At 35.2% G+C, this 23,408-nt stretch overlaps 1 protein-coding gene across 1 annotated transcript in view; it reads right to left on the minus strand.

The window, feature by feature from the left end:
- ADGRV1 (adhesion G protein-coupled receptor V1) overlaps positions 1-23,408 on the minus strand; it is a 264,541-nt gene that overhangs the window by 229,395 nt on the left and 11,738 nt on the right. Inside the window, exons 2-11 of the mRNA XM_063423040.1 lie at positions 22,907-23,091; positions 21,809-21,958; positions 20,625-20,720; positions 19,444-19,548; positions 18,005-18,118; positions 14,867-15,432; positions 13,355-13,625; positions 12,217-12,546; positions 8,795-8,971; positions 7,527-7,750 (exon numbers count right to left, since the gene is read on the minus strand). Of these exons, the coding sequence (XP_063279110.1) occupies positions 7,527-7,750; positions 8,795-8,971; positions 12,217-12,546; positions 13,355-13,625; positions 14,867-15,432; positions 18,005-18,118; positions 19,444-19,548; positions 20,625-20,720; positions 21,809-21,958; positions 22,907-23,091 (2,218 nt within the window). The remainder of the gene's footprint in view (positions 1-7,526; positions 7,751-8,794; positions 8,972-12,216; positions 12,547-13,354; positions 13,626-14,866; positions 15,433-18,004; positions 18,119-19,443; positions 19,549-20,624; positions 20,721-21,808; positions 21,959-22,906; positions 23,092-23,408) is intronic.

The following is a 23,408-nucleotide window of genomic DNA, read 5'->3' on the forward strand; positions in this document are numbered from 1 at the left end:
AGAAAGAAAGAAGAAAAGGAAAGAAGAATAGAGGGAAAGAAAAGGGATGGGGGAAGGAATGAAAGTGCCACTTCCTGAAATTTCATTCATACTAGTCTTAGACAATAATAATAACAAGAGCACCACAAAGTTTTCTTTTCCCTTTCCAAACACATCATGTTCCTTTTATGGGAAACCTCCTTCCTTGGCATTTTCCTGTTGACAAATGCTAGCAAGTGGGCAGTCTGTACTGGTGAGAAATGACCTCATGACCAATTCAGGATGTCAAGGCCCATTCATGGTATACCCTACCCAACCCTCCTCCAGGAGTTCCATCACTGCCAGCCTCTGTGTCTGCTCACAACTGCACCAGCAGCCCATATTTATACCTTCACACACACACGAAAAAATATACAATCAACGTGCCTCCATTATGTGTTATTGCATCAATCTGACATAGTAATGATAAAAACAGATAAGTACATTGGGAGTTATAACACATATCTATCAAAAACTATTTTAGCCCAGACTCAAATCAAACTTTATTTTTGAAAATTTTTCAGTTCATCAGATTACCAGAGTAAAATATCAACAAAAAAAGAAAAGAAGAAACCACCATCACCCCAAATAAAACACAGAAAAAAAAATAGAAATAGGAAAATAAGCACATATCTATAACTACCACATAACTATCACATCAAGTCAGATAACAGGACATTTTTCTGCAATTAAAAGTACGTAATTTCAATAATGTATATGTAATTTCAATAATGCATCCACATTCCTAATTTAAATAAATATATATTTAATATAAAACCTGTATCTACCATTAAAATTATATAAACAGATAAACAAAACATAAAGTGAATTTTTGAATTCAAAAAGAATTCAGATTCAGAATTCAATAGACATAAGAGTTCACTCAGAAGTTTGAATTAATATAGCAAATACACTTGCAGCTCTATTCTTTCAAATAGATCTGAACAGAAATGTCTTAGTTATTTCAAATAAGGCTACATTTTAAATACTATATATAAAGACATTCTCATTTCCTTCAGAAATGTATGCAAGTTTTCCAAAATCATCAAGCATTAATACCATTTAAAAAGCCAAGGTGAAAATTCCAGAGCTAAAATTTATGTTAAATTTTCACTATATTTCCCCTAATGCTAAAATTTAATTTTATCACTCAGCTGTTGGTAATATATTTCACAGCAGAGAATACAAATGAACCATTACATCAAATGGGCTTTTGGTACACATGTACAAGCCTAAGTGGTTGAGACACAATTATCAAAAAATGAAAGGGCATGCCAGATATAGCATCTCTTTCATCCTCCTGAAGTCTCTCTGCCTGAGTCCAAACAGAACTCAGACAAAAAAGGGGCTGTTAACGGAGGAGTAGTGCTAGAATCTAGTATCACGTTGCAATGCATGACGGCAGCTCTAACAAAATCCAAGGGGTAGGAGAAATTAAACAGTCCCAAGGTACCATGAGGAGGTACTTTGAGCATCTCCAGGTATACTTTGAAAGGACTGAGAAGACTGGCAATACTTACTACCTTTTAACAGTCACAGTTAAATCAGTCCAGAATCTCAAGAACTTGGAAGATAGAAAGCAACTAGTCAGATTCAGCCCATCCACTGCTAAAAACATAATTTTCTAGGATATTCCTCCAGCCAAGTTTTCAAAACTAGGGTCACTTGACTGACTGACTGATTGATGGATGGGACCGTGTTTTCCCTGCATGACTGACTAGATTGCTACCAGTGCTTTGACATATTAAATCTTGGTTAATATTCAAAAACAGCAGACAGTGGCTGGGCACTGGAACAAGCTCCCCAGAGTAGCGGTCACAATTACAAGCCTGACAGAGCTCAAGAAGTTTTTTGACAATGTCCTCAGGCCCACAGTGTGTTACTTGGGGCATCCTATGCAGGCCTAGGAGTTGGACTTGATGATCATGATGGGTTCCTTCCAATTTTGCTTATTCTGTGATTTCATGATAAAACAGCCCATGCAAAACAAAATAGAAGCCATGAAACACACGCTTCTAACTCAGATCTGCCATTACATAAACAATGAACACAACAGGATCCCTCGTGTTTACATTCTGAGGTACACATATAAAAATTTTCATATCAATCCTGGACCAGGATACATCAAGGGACTTCCTGGCTCAACTTTAGATTCCTCCTCCTGCTGTGTACTTGCCTGGCAATCACTAATCTGTGCCCAATGCCAGTGACCATCATCCAAACTTGACATGTGTTCCCAGCTTAACCTGCTCTACCCACCATCCCGACCTTGCTTTATGCCCTGGACTGAAGGCTGCCTCCACTTCCCACATGACAAATTTCATCTGAAAAGGCTAGTCATCACAGAACCAGACAAAACATCATAAATATTTTTCTTTAAAAGTATCTCAATTATTATTTAGCAAGAACTACAGATTAATTCAGACAACTAAGAAAAACTTCAAAATGTTTCTTCACTTTTTTAAAATGCATAGCACTATAAAATAATAGAAGGAAGATTTTTGACTGAGTTTAAAATAACACAATTATGAAATAAATACTACTGAAAAGAAAAGAGATGTGTTTGAATTTCATAACTTCTAATCAAGAACTGGAATTCTGAAGAAAGTGAATGTTTTGAAAAGCCCAAGAGAAACTGAATTGCAACTGTGAATTTGTATTTATATTATTCTGAAAAAAACACTTCTCTAAAATCTTTCTCTTCCTTCAGGTATCTCAGCAAAGGTCCATTCAAACTGCCTGTGGAATGTCACTCCATTTGTTTCCTCAATTTGTGTTCACTACTTCATTTTTTTCACGATTATCTACTGGCTTAATTAGTGACCTAGCTTTAAAGAACAGTATTCAAGGGTTGGTCCATTATAAATTCCACAGTGTTTCTCATCAGAGGTAACACCTTCTCTCTTAATCCACAATTTATTTGATTTTGGAGGCCATTTTAACTTATGTTATTCAGCAGAAAATATATGGTGTTATTTGAAAAGTAATGAAAACTAGCAGTAGCTCATATAAACATTCTACTATCAGTTTCAAATAACTTTTTCCCTATCAAAGCAATATCTGACCAAAACCTTGAAGTAAAAGCCAGCATTTTACAATGAAAGACGTAATTCTTATAGCATCACATATATTTCATGGAAAAGTTACCTAAGAAAGATAAATATATTTTTGAAATAGGCACTGAGCACAGGAAATCCTCAAGTTAGAAAAATATTGCAAACTCCATTTAACAGCTTTACTTATACCCTGAATTAAGGCACATAGATCATATGCAGTGCTTTAAATGGGTCTTCCTTGATTTCCAAACTTTTTTATCATTAAGTAGTCTCTTAAAAACAAAAATGTCTTGATAATATTTAGAAAAAAAATTTTTTTAAAGTATAAATACAAAACAGGTTTTACTCGAGTGCTGTGTTCAGTTTTCGGCCCCACAGCTCAGCAGCCGTGAATTTGTGTTATCATTACTCTTAAAAACAAGCTTCTCTAAAAACTTTCCCTTCTATCAGGTATCTCAAAAAGTGTCCTCTTCCACTGGGCCACTTTCCAGCCACTCTTCTACAGCCTGTAGCTCTGCATGGGGTTGTTGTGACTCACGTGGAGAATCTAAGACTTGGTCTTGTTGAATCTCAAGCCATTGGTGTCAGCCAATCAATCCAGCCTGTCCAGGTCCCTCTGCAGAGCCCTCCTACCCCCAGCAGATCAACACTCCCATACAACTTGGTGTCATCCACAAATTTACTAAGGGTAAACCCCTTCATCCAGATCATCAATGAAGATATTAAACAGTTCTGGCCCCAGCACAGATCCCTGGTGGATCCCACCAGTGTCTGGCTGCCAGCTGGATGCAGCACCGTTCACCGTTCACCATCTCTGGGCACGACCGTCCAGCCAGTTCTTAACCCACGGAAGAGAGCACCTGTCCAAGCCTGAGCTGCCAGCTTTTCCAGGAGTATGCTGTGGAACACAGTGACTTTGCTGAAGTCAAAACAGACAACATCCACAGCCTTCCCCAAATCCCTCAGGCATGCCACCAGATCATAAAAGATCAGATTGATCAGGCAGGACCTGCCCCTTCTTAACCCGTGCTGGCTGGGTCCGATACCCTCAGCATCCTCTAGGTGCCATATGATGGCACTGAAGACAATCTGTTCCATAACCTTGCCAGACACCAAGGTCAGACTGACTGGCCCCCAGTTCCCCAGATCCTCCTTCCAGCCCTTCTTGTGAAAGAGCATCATACTGGCCAATCTCCAGTTGTCTGTGACCTCCTAAGGTAGCCACGACTGATGATAAATGACGAAGAGCAGCTTATGGAGCTCTTACAAAAGTTCCCTCCTACATTAGGATGGGTCCTACCCAGTCCCATAGACTTGTGACCATGTAAATAGCTCTGCAAATCAATGACTACTTTCTCCTGGATATCAGAAGGTCTGTTCTGCTCTTTGACCTGGTCTACCATCTCAGGGGACCAGTTACCCTGAGAATTATTGGTCTTATTGAGGCTGAAGACTGACGCAAACAAAGTGTTAAGTACCTTTGTTAAGTGCCTGCATCACATCACAGAAATCACTAGAACTATAAAATTTTCCACTTTACATTGCATCAGTTTTGCTTCACTGAAGCATATATGTAATATAAATAAAGATTAGAGGCATACATATGTATATGGATCTGTTCTGGCATCTTAACTTATGAGAGTCATGACCAAAAGATTCTGAACATAAACTATTTAAAAAGTCAAATGTTCCTGGATTTTAATTTTCCCAAAATAAAAATAAATTAATTAGTGCACTGCTGTGTCCAGAACCTTAAGTCCAGAGGTTCTCGCTCTCAGCTCCATTCACTTAAGAGAACAAACACAATCCATGCGCCATAAGGGCCTGGCCCTTGAGCTGTGCCAATTGCCAAATTTATAGTTGTGTATCTGCACTTGGGGGCACAACAATTGTAAATAGTAGAATTTCTTGTGCAGAAGTTAAAAACAACAATCAGATGTCACTACAGACATCTGGCTTTATTTATGTTTAGTTTCAATTCAGGCCTATTATAATATGGGCATGAATCCAAACTAAAGCTGGTTCTAAAGAAAGAAAATATGAAGAAACTTCAGCAGGTACAGAATTATCTGGCTTCTTTACGGCTCATCTGTCTTCTAGGCAAGCATATTTTTCATGATATATATTGGCCTCCTTTTGTGGACAGCATTCATAATTATTTTTAATATCCAGGGCACAAAGATGGTGGCCATAGAGTAAGGAAGGAAACTACTATTTTTAATGGCTTGGAAGACTTCTTTTGTAATTATGGGTATAATCAAAATTAATTTAAAACATAAACTGCCTTAATAACGTCACTGAGTTGTAAATAATACATCCTTGTTAGAACTAATTATCATATAATTATCATATGCCCATGCTATTACTAATTGCAATAAATAGAATGCTTATGAACCTGTGTCTACGTATATAGTTTCCATAAAGTCCATACATGCTCTATTTTTCTACTGACTTATGCTACAGTTTATCAAACAGTGCAAGCACATCCACGACACAGTCCGTCTTTGTTTTCGTGGTAATTCACTACTGCTGTGAAGTGCTGGCTGCCAGTCTTGGAAACTGAAGTCTGTTCATCTAGAAAACACAAACTACGCAGGAGGCAATACCAAAAGCTTACACACATCACCCTTCTATCATTAACCCCAGCGTTGAAGAGTCATCTCCAGTATTGAAAGGATTATCTTTGCAGATATTTTTTTCTTGGCTTCTGCTGACATTAAAGTTGCCAAGTTTCACTCATAGCCTTGAGGGACATACCCAGGTCTAGAGAAAAGTTCAGATTTTATCTGCTCCTTATTTACTTCTTTTTCCTGGCCGGACTACCTATTCCTTACTTTACTCTCTGGCCTTTACAAGTGTGGGAAAGCTGCTTACTGCTGGCAAAATTTTTACGAGCCACTTCATGATCAAGAGAACCTGCTACTCCCACAATACATAGCAAAAGCAGAACAGTGGTTGTGTTTGTTCAGCTGCCAATTCAATCCACTTTTAGACATAACTTTCAAGGCATGGCATTATTAGTCAGAGTAAATGGTAGAAAGCTGTGGTTACAAATACTGCAGAGCTGTCCAATATTAAAAAGTTAATCTTTTATGCCCCCCACTTCCTCTATGTACTTGTCTCCTATCCTTCCACTTCAACACTTTTGCCACTTTACACAACTCCCTCACAACTTCAATCATTATTTCTATTCTTAGTTTCCTTGTTTGTGCCACAGACTCTAATAAACTTTCAGGCAAACCAGTTTCATCCATAGGAAGAAAAACAGAACTGCTTGCAATAGTCTCCGTTTTTTGTCTTGAACAGGACCATCTTTTCAACACAGTGAGTATCCAAGACAGAATGAAATACTTTATTGTACACTAAATGCATCCACCAGCCAGCCTCTACAGAAGCAGATCACTCTTGCTCTGGAACAGCATCTTTCCAACCAAATAGAATAATGCTCAAAAAACAGGATCAGCAGCAGCTTGAGGAGTTGCTTTCTGGTTTGCTAGTTTGTAATCAACATGAATATCTGATGTTAAAACTTCCCATGAACTAGTCTGCCCTTCCTGTATACAGCAAGGATACTTCTTCATAAGGTAAAGACTGTATAAGTAGGAGATTGTCAATGCAAAAACTGCAGCTGAAAGACCTGTCTTAGCATGTTTCCAGAAAAATAAATAGGAAAAACACATCTTAGATTATTAGAAGGTATTAGCAAAAGTGATAGTATGTCTAAACTGTATATATGTGTCTGAATTTTTGGAAGTAGGACTGAAGAAATACCCAAGATTATCCTGCTAATAAAACAAAAAGGTTCCTGGACATGAAATAATTCAAGTATTCTGAGTAGTGTTCACATGTAGATAATAATATCTCCTGAGGCCTCTTATAGCCTTAATTATCCTGCAATCCTGAGATCACATAGAAGGAAGACCACAACACTCTGCTTCAGAAACACTACTGCTCCCTTTGTAGGTGAGGCATGTGGTAATAGTCATACTGTCCTATTTTGGAAGCCAGCAGCTGTGATGGAAATATCTAAATCTGCAACAACATCCTGACTTTAAACCTCTCCTGAGAAAAACACAGTTATGCATTGCTTTTGTTACTATTCATTATAGCTTTCCCTGTTATCTCACTAAATGTTATTTTTTCTGAAAATAAAAGTATTATAATCATGAGCTATAACTGAAGATCAAAGTTAAATGAATTTTTAGTAGTATACATTATTTTAATCAAAATATAAACAAAACTAATTCATTAGATAATAAGTAATCATTGTTTCTTACACTGATCATGAGTCAAAGATGATTTCATACACAGTCTGAATCAAGGGCCCAATAATCCTCCAGGTACTTCTCAACACAATGGAGCCCACAACCTCGTAATTAATACTGTGCCAGATTTTTATATATAGATTGAGTATAGCAAGTGCACATATGAATAAAGATTAGGGTACAATACCTGTCCAAAGTTAATAACACTGTTTCATTCATTTCAGGTATGTCATCAGCTTTAATAGTAATGTTGATTGTAGTATCACTTTGTCCAGATAAGAAAACAACAGAGCCATTAAAAGGACTTATATCATCCTGCGTTACTGCCTTGTGATTAGGACCAGAGGGTCTCAAACTCCAAAACACTGTTGCTTGACCATCAGTCCCATCTCGATGCAATGCAATGGAAACCTGTGAAGCACATGACTCTGCTGTGACTTGCAAAACAAGATGAAAAACAATTAACCCTTTGCAAATTAGTGTTCAAATATGAGCCTCAATATATTCACCTTGGGTTTTCTACTTATACCTATGTATAAGATCTGAAATGAAAGGTGGTATACCAATGAAAATATATACTAAGTCTTATCTTTTTAATCATGTATCCATTATATACTTGGACATACATGTTTATATATACTTAGTGGAGGTGGCAGACTATTAATATGACAAAGCACTCATATACACAAAAACCCTTCTATGACTGATTAAATCAGTGTCCACCTCATTAAGACAACCTAGGTTTTAAATGTAACCATCATAATTTACTCTGACTGTTACAGAAGAGTTCCAGCCTGGTACTCTGCTTAAGGAAATCAGCGGTTTTATTCTGAGGATGAAAACCAAGTTCTCTGATTCAGGATTTGAGGGAAGATCTCAGTTAAGATGAGCAGCACGGGAAAAAGAGAAAATGTAAGAAAAGAAATTTTATAAAGGGTTTCTCTGGCTGGGATTACAGTATTCAGATGGATGACAATGCTTTCCAAAAAAGTTTTGAGTACTGAGAAACAAAAAGAAGTATATTTATTAGAAAACAGACCCAGCAAGCCAACATACACATTCACATGTAAGTCAACTATAAAATACACAGACACTTTCATGAAATTTAGGAACAAAATCAGTCCTACCCTACAAGACTGTCTTTGCAGCTGGTGAAAGAAATTAAACTGTCTGCAGCATCATTTGCTCCATGTGAGTATCAAGATCGAACCAGTTCTAGATTCTTACAGAGAAAGCAAAATTCACCACACTTTTCAGATGACAAACACATTAATCTTGCTAGCAGTTTTTTGCCTTTTTGGTTTTTTAAAGCAAGAGAATATTTGTGATAAGATCAAACTTGGAGGATGGATTTTTCTCACATAAAATTTCAAATGTAATAGTGGATATAGCAAACTTTGCTTTCTCCAAGTTAAGTTGTCTATACTAAGCGACAATACAAAAATGTTTACTTACCACCGTAGCAGGCAATTCTTCTGGCTCAGAAAGAATAATTGGAAGATTGCTGGTAAAGCCTATTTCTCCATTTGCAATATCTGGAGTAATCCTCAAAGAAATATTTCGAATCTCACCTAATCTAGGACTCAAGGGTGGGATAAGAGGAACTCTATTCAGCAGCTCAACTTCTTCCAGCTGTGAGGAAAAGTAAGAAAAACTTAAAAATAAGAAGCTTGAGTACCAAGCAAGAACTATTCTGACATATTGGAATAAATGTCAAACGCAAGGAGCAAAACACTTCCAGAATAAATTTCTCTTACCAGCAACACTGCTATTACAAAAGTGTGCAAGTAGCTGTGTAAGAAATGAAGTGAATGGTATTAAGCTTCCACAGTAGAATGGTATACATCTCAGACAAATCGTGTACACAACTAAATGTATATAGAGGGAGAATTAATTTTCTAAACTGGGTAATTCATTACTAGATCTATGACTTGATCTGCCAAGCACCCCAGATGTTGTTCTAAATTCAGGTTTTTGCCATGCACTGATAAAAATCTGCTGAAGTCACTGCAAACATAATAAATTAGACCTTCTCGTGAAGCCAAAGAGTGATTAAATCTTCTCTCAAAAAAATGTAAAGACTTCTCTACTTACAATAACTAATGTTAGAATTACATTCAGAATTGAAAATCAGTACAAGATTTCAAAACTGTAGTCTCCTCTTATATTACCATATTTTTGACAGTTTATTTATACTGAGAAGAAACAAAAAAATGTTTATTCTATCTTTGAATGGAAAATATTCACTTAGCCCATCAGCACCACTGACATGACAAGGAAAGCGGGACTTTCCTTCTTCTACTTGTTTTAGTATTCCTTTCATATATAATTTATAACAATATGGGATTATGTCTACATGGATCATAATAACAGATGTTTCCATAACTGATTTGTATATATTTCTGTAAACATGTCACCGGTGCACGAACCACCAATGACAACCACTCCAATCTATTACGATGTTTTTCTTGGGGTTATTAGATGCTGCCGTATAGGTTTTAGTGGAAAAGAGCAAAATAACCTTATTTAAATCCATATAGTTATTATGAATCATCCTTTCAACTGATGAGTTTTAAATCACTTTGATGGTTAAAACCAATTTATAAAAAATACTTGGACTGTATCATATTTTGTTCTACTGTTATTCAAGCAACACTCAAAAATATTCATGCACATTTTATTTGATGATAGATGGGATTTGTTTTATAAACACTGTAATTAGAAACTGATTCTCATACCATACATGCTAGTTAATGGGATTTTGAGGAACAGAGAGTGGTTCTATTTGTTTCCTTGTTCTCTAAGATTTCTTTTAGAGTAGGTGCTAATTCTCCAGTTAAGACCATGCAGATGGACTACTGTTGTGGTTGTTAGCTCAGTAAAAGTTCTGAAATACTACAAAGCTGAAAGAATTTCCTTTGTTACTATCCTGATAGTAACTATGAGATAAATGTAATAATTATTTTTTTAATTCAGTGTTTTCTCTCAAAGCAAATCGAGGAAAAAAGAATGCACTGTGAACTGAATAACATCAAGCAGTTTATTAAATTGGTTAATCTTCCTGTCCATAGTACAAGTAATCTGCACATCAAACAATAGGTTATTTAATTGAATATGTCACTGAAGAATGTTAATCTCACATTTCCAGATCCTCTATCTGCTGTCTTCATTTGTAAACTTCAAAATGTAAGCTTCATTTCTTCCTCCACCCCTTCTCCCCCAATTCCTGAGTTGATCCTTTACTGGGTCTAGCAAAAACTTTGTCATCTCATTCTAGACATGTTTGTTGAGACTCTCATTTGTTCACAATGCAGAAGGGTTGTCATAGTGATAAACATGGGTATTTTTCTTCCTTTTCTAAAGGAATTATTTGTCTGATTTTGTGTACTCAAGTTAAAAGATTTTTATAGTTCATGGAGAAAGTACAGAACATACACCCTGTCTCCCTGGAATCTGCAGTTTGAAAAGCCAGGCCAAGTATCTGCATATTGAAGTACTTTATCCCACATTCTGTCCATAATCCACACTGTGGATTATGGACAGAATCTATCACATGAAAGAAGCTTCTGTCGATCTTTCAGATAACATGAAGATGGTAAAACACACTAACCCATTCTAATATTTCAGAATCATATTCCTTATCTAGCTGTGAACATAGAAAGAGTGTGTGCAACTAAAATAATAATATGATTCTGGCAATATTTTCTCTCTCTCTCTTTTTTTCTTTTTTAATAGAATGTAGGGGGAAGGAGGTAGAGGGAAGAAATCTTTTCAAGTAATTAAAACATCTTTGGTAGACTACAGATTAAAAGAAAAAATAAGACGGTATTATAGGTTTATGATTTCACATCAACACCACCATTCAAAAATTCTGAAGACACCTGACTTGAAATGAAAAGACTAAAAAGAACTAAGAAATTACTTTGAGATTTCTGCTTTGGTTGTGCCAAGTCACCCCTTTGTCTGCGTGTCAGGATTGCCCTCTGGGCTCAGAGAGCAGACAGTGGCAACAGTTAATCAGAGGACATAAAGATTATGTGGTAGTCATAACTGCAGATGAGAAAATAAGTATAAAAATTACTGATTACAATGCCCAGAATGTCCCACAGCAGCATATCTGAACAATAACTTGCTAACATGTATGCAAATCTGGTTTTCTCCACTGAACAATAAAGAAAAAAATCACTGGAAATAAAATAAAAAGTCTTTGTTTAAACGTTTTTGTGGAAAACCCATTTTCTCTCAAAAGCATAATTTTAGTGCATTTTTTTTTCCACCAGTCTTATGAGCAATGTCTTCTTACAAATTCAGATAGACAAAAAACCCCCAAACCAAACCAACTAACCAACAACAACAACAACAACAATAACAAAAGACACAAAACCAGAGGACTAGAAGACACAAAGGCGCACATACAGGAAAACCAGAAGAACTTTTCAGTTTCCAGGTCAAAGTTGCACATAAATTAAACAGATGATGGACTATGTTTAGTTTATATTTCCCGGCTATTAACTTCTACAATCTAATACTTCTGAACTTTAGGAGCCTTAATTTGATTAATCAAAAGCCAAGGGGTAGACAGAATAACATACCTGAAAAGGTAACTAACCTCTGCAACATTGATATTATTTTGTTAAATTTCATGATTAATAACTGAATCCTATTATAACAGTGTGTTTTTTAGAATTGTGCAATTAGTAAATAATGATTAGGAAAGAAAGCTGCATCTAAATAAAAGAGGATCTTTTGTTACAGAACTAATAATTTTTTTTTTAATCAGGCAGAATCATTTTAATTAAATTAAAAGGAGTCATTACTATTTTATATCCTTTATATTACATGGGCTAAAAAAACACCCCAAGACACAGCTGAGATACCTGTATGACAAAATGAGCTCCATTTTGAAGAAATGCATCATTTCGGATAGATATATTTATAGTGGCTTGTGCTTTTCCTTCCAGAAAGATGAGAATACTTCTTCTAGACATATTTAGAATGCCATCTTTTGCTCTCTCAGGATCCAGAACTCCAGCTGGAATATACAGTGCAGTATAAACCAACTGCACATCTCCAACTGTTCCTCCTTCCCTTGCAAAACTCAAGGATAAAAAGCGTCCCATTGGATTACTTTCAATCTTTTGATTCTCCAAAGGATGGAATTTTATTAGGCCATAAACATCATCACTGTCCTGAATGTAAAACAGAAGCTGCAAAATAGAAAACAGCATGCTGTATTACTCTACACCATAGTTTCATGCCTTCACAAAAGCATCTCCTGACTGCCACCATACATTTTTCTCCTTAGTGAACTGGCCTCAGGAAAGAAATCAGATTGACAGTCCCCAAGTATTCTTTATACAAAAGAAGCGTCGCACTGACAGTGGCAACTTTCCCACTATGCACCATCACACGTGCCAGAACGAGCTCTGAATAACTGATTTTTTGGTTCAGCAGCCAAAGTGAATAATTTAAAAATGTTTCAGGTTGTAAAGGATTTCATTTTATTCACCAAGCTCATTCCAACCATTTTTGAGAAAGACAAAGTTCGAGTCACAGAACTGTCAGCAATTCTAGCCACCCTTTATTTAATAGTTCAGAGGTTACAGTCTTAATCACCAAACCCTTCCCCTTTACAGAATTGCTATTTTGCAAAATACTTTAGTAATATTAAAACAGCATATGAGCAAGTCAAAATAACTTTCCTGTCTTCTGTTAGAAAGCAGTTAGTCGATACAGCATTTATTCAATGCTATCACTGCATACTGGGATTAATCTGAACTGCATACTACCACAGTAAAAAGGTCTGGCATTGTACACTACTACATTCAGCCAAATACTTCAGATATGGCTCTACACACGAAGATCATTTTAAGGATTAGTTTGCTTGACTTTTATTCCAGACTAAACCCTTCCAACTGTTCAGCTTCTCTATCAACCAATTAATGTTATTAAAACTGGTAAAGTCTTTATTACTCCTTAGTACCTTCCTGAAAAGAATTCTAAAAGTAAACTCACCTCAGACGGCTCACTGACTTCTGCACCTCCCTGTATTGTATGACCTAGGAGTTTCAGGAGATAAGGCTCTGCCTCCTCTGGTATATCATCATCAATAATGTTCAGATGAAGTGTCACCAGCATCTGTCCTTGATCAAAACTTATCTCCCCCGCCTCTGGAAGTAGGTCTGCAGTCACAGGTGAAGGATCACTGCTATTTCGGATTATGACCCAGGAAACAGAAACATTTCCATGTGTTCCACCATTTCTTACAATTGTGATCCCTTCAAACCTATGGTTTTGAACAAAAACAAAATCCCACAAACCGTAATTACTATTTGCATGCATGCTTATCAATTCCCCAAAATATTTACATTGACTTAAGTGGTATAAATGTCAGCTGCTTGCAACTGACATTTGACTCAAGGCTTACAGTTTGTGAAATCATAACTCATATGTAAGACTTGAGCATTTACTCATGAGTTCTCTGTAAAATATCTGAAGATACATGTTAGATCTCACTTTGTTTTCAGGAAGAAAGATATGAGTGGAGTCTTGTCATATTACATTTGTCTTGAGAAATACAAATCAAATTTCAGAAAACTTTTTGCCTGTTCTACCGCATGAAGAGTTATGAGCATTGAAATAATGATCTTGAATGAATTGTTTGCCTCTGTACTAAAAATTTATTCAGTTACTGATATTTATGATACTGGAATGTCATGTTGCCTCCATCTGACAAGTGCATGACTACAAGAAAAAGTCTGGAAATCATGACTTACAAACATTTAGAAAGCAGGATTTATTTCTTTACTGTGTTTAAAAAAGAAAAAATGAATACTCTAGTGCTGGGCCCTACATATCATAAAATATTCTTTCAAAAATTCTCATAGTATGATTGTTTGAGGCATTATTTGGTTTTTTTGGGGTGATGAACTACCAGTAATTGCCAGTGGACATTTTTATTGAGATTATCAATATTGTGTATCAGTCTGGCATTGTAGAGAGCTCTGATTTTAATTTCTCTGTAACATTACAAATATTTAAATTGTTTTTGAGTTTAAGGTAACTATTTCATGGGAGACTCTGAACACTTTTTTTCCTTTAATCAGAGATTGGTTTTACAGATAGTAAATACAAATATACACCAAGGGTGGAAGACAGAAATCTATTTCCCACTGAAACATGTATAGCAGTATCACAACTTCACTGATCCTACTTTAAGATTAGAGAGTTTTCTGATATTTTAGAGAGTTTTCTGATATATCTCTGACTATTCTGATAATGTGATTGAACAGTTATGGCTTATTTACACACAGCTTATAGGTATTAAAATACTTCCTGTACAATTAGACATTCTCACTTCCTTGAAATCTTTGTAGATACAGCTGATAATAACAACACACTAAGTGATTACTACATTATATTTTAGTAGTGATTTTAAAATTACTTTAATGATATCCTAAGGATGCTTAACAATTACAAAAAAATCTCTTAAACAGACTAGATACTATATTTTAAGATCTGTTGTACCTTGAAATTTGGTCTTCATCAATGATAACGGTGTGAGCTAACAGAACACTGTGGATTGACAGCACTCCATAGGGTTTATCATTCGGCTGGATAGTGACATGAACAACAGATGGATAAATCAAAACAGCATCTCCCTGTAAAGTGTCTTTAAGAAGCATAATCTGAAAGGTCTCAGCAATTTCTGGTATGGCATCATCAAGGATCTTAAATTTCAAATATGTTTCATGAACTAGAGGTGGGAAAACAAGAGTTGTATTTGGCTGTAGATCTAGGAAGTCTACATTAAGTTGTGCATGTGCAGTTGAATCCCCAGTTATGATGGCGTAACTGACGGAGACTTCGTCTTCATCAGGTCCAATTAATTTTCCACTGACATCCTTACCACGAACCACTTGGATTGTTACCACTTCATCTTCCTCAGGAACCATATAAGCATTCTGAACAAAACGCACAGGACTGTCATTTTTCCTAATATTAATCCAAACAGAATTTTTTGTGTTGTTGATTTCAGCCCCTCCCTCCACGCTTTTCAGACAAATAATGAAGATTTCATCATTTTCAGGTACCTGAAAAAATAGTGTTACCAACCATGTGTAAGTCACATTTGAAATACACGCAGAACACTTATACTGAGAAATACAGTTTGTGTATTTTGCCAAAGAGTGAAATGATACCAACTTGAAAGTTCATTTCATATTAAAAGAAACAGAAGAATAGTCTTGCTTTTAACTTTTGCTAAAAAATACCTTTTCAAAATTTAATGTCTCTATTTCCCAAAATATACTTCTGAAAGATGGTAGAAGGTCAAACAAAACCCAAATAAAATTAGTCAAGAATCAGAAAAATCTTCATCTTTACAGCTCGAGAGTATGAGTAGACCAATTGCCATTTTTGAGAGCCACCTTCACTTGGAAACAAGTGTTCCTCTCCATTACTTAGATTTAAATTTTCTTTTTTCTGATGTTGATTCTGATCTACCTCCATTGTCTGAGACAATACAACAACTGTACAGAACCTACCTTGGCCCATTCATCCCTATACAATTGGAATCCTTTGTTCAGACACACCCACAAACCCAGACAAAATTTTCAGCACAGATCTGAGCAAGCATTTTCTTGTTCTTAGAATAATTTAAATTTCGGTATTTCTACAAAACAATATTTGAACATTTTAGTTCTAGCTATTTCTTATCTGATGCAAGAGACAATAGAGAACGGCTTATAAACCACAAATTACTGAATTAAGCATAAGATTTCTGCTTTATATTATATATATATATAAATATATATATATGGACAAAAATGGTGTGATGTAATTCCTGGGTGTCTTGTGCAGAGCCAGGAGTTGGACTTAATGATCCTAATAGGCTCCTTTCAACCCAGAATTTTATATGATTCTATGATTTTATATTTTATTCCCCAAATCTTGATTAGCTACACCTATGGAACTGAAAAAATACTGTCATTTTATTAATGCATATAGATAAAAAGTAAATATTTAAAAATTATTTGTGACCTTTGTATTTCATCTTTACTGTGGACTATTGGAAACCAGTAATATTTGCTTCTGAGAGGAATTCCAGGACAAAATTATAATTTCTGAAAACCCTGCTGTCCAATACTTCTTTCTTTATCATTTTTTTGTTGGCCACTCTCAAATCCTTTTCTAGGCCTAGAAGAGTGGGCACGATAGATTATGCCAATTCAGTCCTTTTCCCTTGTGGCACTGAAACATGCACAACATTGTTGACTGATACCAGGGTTTGTTATCAGTGTGAGATCTGGAAGATCTCAGCTACCAGCCTCCTATACTGAAGTACAACACGGTTGATCTACCTCAAAAAAAAAAATCTAACTTACCTTTCATTTAGTTAACTAACTAATATTTCATCTGGCATAATTTAAAAATATACATTTAAGAAAGTCACAATGTATCCACAACTTTAGCTGTAGTTTACATCTTAACATCTCATATAAATGGGACATTTTGTAATTCTTAATGGCATCATTGTTGACCAATGGAACCAGACTTCAATGACCACAATATAAAATATTTTCAGTGTTGATTTGTCTCTTTCATTTTCTGTTTAAAAGTTTCCCTTATTCCTCACTAAAAAAGGAAATGTACACAATAAAATTACTATAAATGTATTACTATAGAGATCAGAGCTGCAGGTGTCTCAGTTTTGTGGCGAAAAGGCTTTGCAATTCAGAACAGTAGCTGTTGCAGTTTTATTAACTTCAGATCTTAACACGTCAAATTAAGTTCTGAGAGTAACATTGAATGCGTGTGCATTCCATCATCATCATCATCATCATCAGTAAAGGATTTTTGTACAAAATTAACTTTTTGCGTACAGCTGTGGAAGACTTCCAGTGGGTGGACCATCACAGCTATGCAGGCCTAACTTTATGTGAAAGAACATTAAGAGTACCTCTAAGAGGAAAAATAAATCACATCTTCCCCACAAACCTAGTATATTCTTTTCATATATAAGTTACAGAAATAATACATCTAATTTGAAAGAGATATTTCTACACAGCAGTTTGCCACAGTCTTTTAATATTAGTATCAGTATAGACTTGGGAGACTGATTTCCAAAATTAAGAGAAATATGGAAAAAAAAAAGCTTTAAAGTTTTGACACTTTTGACACACATTTTTTCCCTACATAATATTTTTAGTGAATTTCCTTGTCAAGTTGTTCAGTATAATGTTCACACAGAAAAGTTAAATATAGAAAGGTCAGTCTAATAGATGAACCTGTATCTAGTTAAACAACATCATCCTTGACAAAAAAAGAATCTCACTATTCCATCTGAATAGAAATATAATGCTTTCTTGATTATTTATACTTTTACTGTACAGCACCTAACAGTCAGAGCAGTCAGTTCAGAAAGCAGAGTAAGTTCTTACTAGGTAAGTTCAGAAACTAAAAATATTAATTGATTAGAAATACAGAGGCAACATTGAAAAGATAAGATTACAGCCCACAGAGACAAAACTGAACATCACTTTATGAAGCAGAAGGGCTTCTAGCCCTGTTTAAACCAAGCATTTATGTAACATAATATACAAAGTCCCTCCAGAACAGCAGTCAAAATATACATCCAAATCTAAAATCTCAGCGTGTTTTTACCTGATCATCAAGCACTGTTAAATTATAAATCAACACTGATCTCCCAGGGGTAAATGTAATATTTCCTCTGGCTGGACATAGGTCTTCTTCAGCTGGGTTTGGTCCATCTTCTATCTGCAAATAATTGATTTTTATGTTAAGGAATATATAGAGCATGCATAAAAATCTAGTACAATAGTGTGTGAAATGCATTTAAAAAATGCTGTTTACTCAGTCACCGCCTGATCATATGCACACATATTCAGTTGTGAAAATCTCCTTTTTTTTTTGCATATGGAGTCAATCAGAGTAGGCACTCTGAAGAAATTACATATTGCCAGAGAAAGAGGAAGAAAACTACTTACATACAGGCCTTTGAGAACCCTTTGGTATCTACTGATGCATAACTGACTCTTTTAAATAACAGAAAGGATGGTCCTTCTCTTTTAATTTACATAACCTTTCCTAATCAGTTTCAAGACAAGATAATTGCAATTCCTTGTTTCGTGACCTTTCTATGTTCACTTGTGATACTAAGGAAATTACAATTATTACTAAAACCTAAAAAAAATACTAAGACCCACAGAGAATATAGGTTAGGGTTATGTTTTAGAAAATCTAGTAATTTTTTTCAACATATGTATATAAACTCCATTTTGAGATTAACCTGCTAAATTGTGCAGACAGCAAAATTTACTGGATTTTAAAACAAACATATCTGCGATAAATAACATAAAGAATCTATGAACATTATATATACATGCTGTATTTAGCATGCAGTAACATCCAGCACAAATCTTTTGACACATCTAGATTAAATCTTTAATGACAACGGATAAAAAAATTTTGATATGAAAAGGAATTATCTGATTATCTGATAAAGAAATCTTAAAGAATGTAATAGAATCAGAACTAGACGGGGGGAAAAAAAAACCCTCTTACAATAAAGGCAATAAGTATATCCCATTCACATGAAGAATGTGAGTAATGGCCTAAAAATTCAGGTAATGATTTTGAAAGGTTGAAATGTGTAGAAGTTCAAAGCCTAGTCTTGTGGATACAGAATTTCACTAAATATTGAGGTCTACATTTTTATGTTTGAAGGTGGCACAAGCACACTCAAAAGAGTTTATAAATTTTGAAAAAACATTCAAGAAATTTCTTACACACTCGATAGACATTGTTTGCTAATAATACGAACAAATTCTCCTTCAAATATCTTCCTAAATGACAGAGAATATTCATTTTTAAAATATCTTCATTCTTCCTAAAGTAAGCAGTTAGAGACTTGCAATATTTTCCATTTGAAACATAGTATCTTCCCATTTTATGAAACAAAATTTACAAATGTAGACATAGGTATTTAGTCCTTTCACTTCAGTGAACACTATGATAAGTTATGATTACAGCCTCACAGCTTCATCTAACAGACAAAGATGAAGCCTTTTTGATAAACTCACCTCAAAAGTTACAATGACAGTCCCGTAGGTTCCTCTCTCCCTAATCAGAGTGAGAGGCACAAATTCATTTCTGCCCCTAGGCTCATTCACTGTGATTAAGGCAGACTAATGAGAAAAAAAAGGGACAGACAATCAGGCACAGACCAAGTATCACAGCAGAAGGAAGAAATTGTTACCATAGAAATACCAAACTCCCACAGACAAGTTAATCCAATCTGCACATCAGTCCACTGATGGCATACATTTCCTAGCAACCAATTAGTTCAGCTAATACAGAGCTTGAAAGGTTTGAGATTAGAAAATTATCATAATGCATGTAGAGTGGGTTTTCTTGCTTTTTGTACTTTTTTTTTTTGTAAATGAGCATAGATACACTAAACACATGCATATGAGCACTGGTCATATTTACAGGAGTTTCCATTCCTATTAAAAATAGGTTTTCTCCATTAAAAACTCATTTGTTAGATAACTAGACAATGGACTCTGTCTATCAAACTGTTACAGCTGAGAGATTTCAAAGACTTACAGCACTTCAAGGTGCATGTTTTAACACTGTGGTGTTAAACATTTTTCATATTGGATTTTTTTCAGGGAAGTCTTCTAAAAAGTATATTGCCACAATGCCAGCAATAAAGCATAGTTTCCCTTTCTGCTAACACACAGTTTGTATTATCGCAAATATCCTCTATACCACTAGATTCACACCACTCTTATCCTCAGAAGGTAATATATTACGCATATATCATGATGTTGCTCTTACAGTTTGAGAGTTAAATACAAAATTGCTCACTTAAGAAGGGAAAAAGGTATATATTCTTAAAATTTCCAGGCCACCTCTTTAACCATCCTAGGGTATTATTCCTCATTTCTTCCATAGCATATTGAGGGGCAGTGGGACTGAACAATTACTAAAAGTTTTATATTTAGATGGGCAAGATAGATATTCATCCAAGTTTAGGATCTCAGGATACATAGCAACACCTAAAAGCATATAGAAATATTAAAGTTGTATATAGGTATGAATTAGATACATATGTATGAATTATCTCTAGAGATATTTTCAGAAATGTAACCCAGAATCCGTTTTCAAGGGGTTTGGTGAATAACTAACCAGCATCTTTGACAATTTCACCTTCATGTTTTCTAAAATGTTCTAAAATATACCATATAAAAAGTCATACCATGTTAAAAGAAATAATTCCAAAGGCATTGTCATTTGATAAGATTGTTACAGTGACAGATTTGGGTGAGCCAAGCTTTATCCTTGCAGATGGTTTCTAAAATTAAAACCAAAATAAGATATTAAATATGGTGACAGGAAAAAAAAGGTATTTTAATTTTACTGTCTCTTAGGAGTTGATACTAGCTTTCAAAAAAGTATGTCTTTTTATTATATATCACAATGACAATGGTTTAGAGCAATAGAATGCACTAATTCCTAATTACTGTGGAAATACACTGTAAACAGTCAAGAATAAAGGGCTTGAAACACACTTTGCAAATGACTAACAATAGTTTAAAAATTATTAACAGCATATCAATAGGAAACCATACATGAGGCATCTAAGACTTCCAGGAATTTCAAAGTTGTTCTTTTTTCTCTAAAATTTGTATAAAACTGAAACTTTGAAGCTATTATAGTGGGATACCAGCTAAAGGATATACTGGGATAGCAGCTCTAAGATGCAAGTCTTTATAGCATTGTAAAATTGAGCTACATTTAAAAACCTAACTAAGAATGAAGGGAAGATATATTTTTATATTCACTGCAAACATCCCCACAGACACGTAATATTGGCAATGAAACAGAAATTTATTTTTCTGAATTGACATCTTACTTAGACATGAACTGTTAGCTAAAAATATATGAATGTGACCCCTTATCTTGTAGCATATTTCCTGTGAGACAGAACAATATGAAGAAACTTTTTGGTAAATATTTATAAAATTGTTTGGGTTTAGATATGTCACATTTAATCTCTGCTTCTGGAGACCTGGAAGTCATCCTCTTTTTCTGCTCCTTCCACCCTCTCGTCCATGCACATCCTAGGCAGGAAAACAGGAAAGGCTGAGTTTTCACAATTGAATTCTTCTGGGCTCTAGTACGCCTTCAAATGTCCACAGCTGAATGCAATGCCTACTCAAGTGTCAGGGACAGCAACATGACACAAAGACATTCACAGAAATGCAAACTTTCTGAAGGGCAAAAAGCATCATCCTGCTTGGACTCCAGATTTTAGTTCTTACCTATTCCCGTTTGCAAGCATAAGACCACACTGAAATCTGTGAAATACCATTCACACATACCATATTAGATGACTCGCTCTTTGCTGTGGAATAGGTACATTGAAAAATTGAGACTTACCAGTAGTGTCAAGTGAAATGTGAATGTCTCATCAGCCTCTGGAAGATCATCATCACAGACAGATATATACACTGTTCGGTTTGTTTCTGTATCGGGTATGAATGCAGCTGCATATGTGTCAAAAAAGTCTCCTGTGTTTTCTCCATCAATCTGCAATAAACACACAACCAAATGCCACCTCCTTCGTCCTTCAGTATGTTGCACATTATCATTCTAGCCTCATTCGAACAGACTTCATACCCTCTTTGCTGCACATAATTCTTCTCACAATTTCCCCTGCTGTCATACAGTTAATTTCTGGACAGAAGGTACACAGGTAATAAGCCATTTCATTCAGGCTGAGTAAACAGGTGAAAGAAAATAACAATAAAATAAACAGAACACTGTCTTCAGAACCAATACAATAAACAGAACAGTTTCTTTAGAAATATTTATGACTTCCTTTCCTGCAATTAGGTATCTTTTGCATAATGAACCATATGAAAAGGTTTTTTATTGAAAAAGCTATGCCTGTACAGGAAGCACAGATCCATACACCTCATAATACTCCACATGAATTAAACTCACCTTAGGATGTAACTGCCCTCTGCCTTCCATTCTAAGCACTGGAAGGAGCTCAGGCACTCAACCTAGATTACAAATTTGATCACCAAAACAGGCAAGATTGATTCTTCTAAAAAGAACTTCCCTCCTTTCATCTCAGTCAACAGAAGAAAATTCTCCTGCTTCCACTGTAAAGGAGGTGATTAAAGTAGAGATTACAAAGATAGGTATGTAAAAATAGCAAAGCATCTAGATTAAGTTTACAGTTGGGTACTGAGACTAAATGGAAAGAAGCCACTGAATCAGCATAGCTGCTACACCTGAATCATCCTTCTTAGAAGCTAAAGGCTTGAAAGAACCATTGTGAAAAAGACTGTTCTTCCTTTCAGAACAGTGAAATCAGAAGTTCAGAGAAAAGGAAACAAAGCGGGTTTTGTGACTCTCACTTGTCTCTCTTATCAGTCACACTTGCAACTCTCCATGTATCTGAGTCCCAAAAAGCTCTTTAAAAAATTATCAACAGTTACTGATAATATAACTGCCATGGTCTCTTACCGACACAATTGCTGTGATGTTAGCAGGCTTCCCTGTCCTTTCAATTACAAGACGTATAACAGTTGTACTTGTTTCATTGACTACAAATTCTGTTTGTCCACTGAACTTCACTTCTGTTTCTCCAGATGTGAAATGAATGAGTACTGCTAAAAGCAAATAAACTAATAAAGAAGCAGAGGGCATCCCTATAGGAAAAAGAAATTAAAAATAAATTGTGAATCAAAAATACATGAAGATTTGTGGTTGACCTCGACAATCCAGCTGACCCCTCCTAACTCTTCACATACCACAATCATCCTGTGAGTTTCAAAATGAGATTAAAACAGGCAGAGGTCTCCACTACAACCAACTCATATAATGTAATTATCATGTGTGTTCAATTTTATTTTCATAATTTTAATTTAGCGATTTTCTAGACAGTATTTATCGATTTTTTTCAAGTGGAAGAATAAGGAGCTTCTTTTAAGAAAAACAAAAACAATTACATTACCACAACTGTTTT

This window comes from Prinia subflava, chromosome Z, assembly GCF_021018805.1.
Source record: "Prinia subflava isolate CZ2003 ecotype Zambia chromosome Z, Cam_Psub_1.2, whole genome shotgun sequence".
In the NCBI taxonomy this organism is placed as follows: Eukaryota; Metazoa; Chordata; class Aves; order Passeriformes; family Cisticolidae; genus Prinia; species Prinia subflava.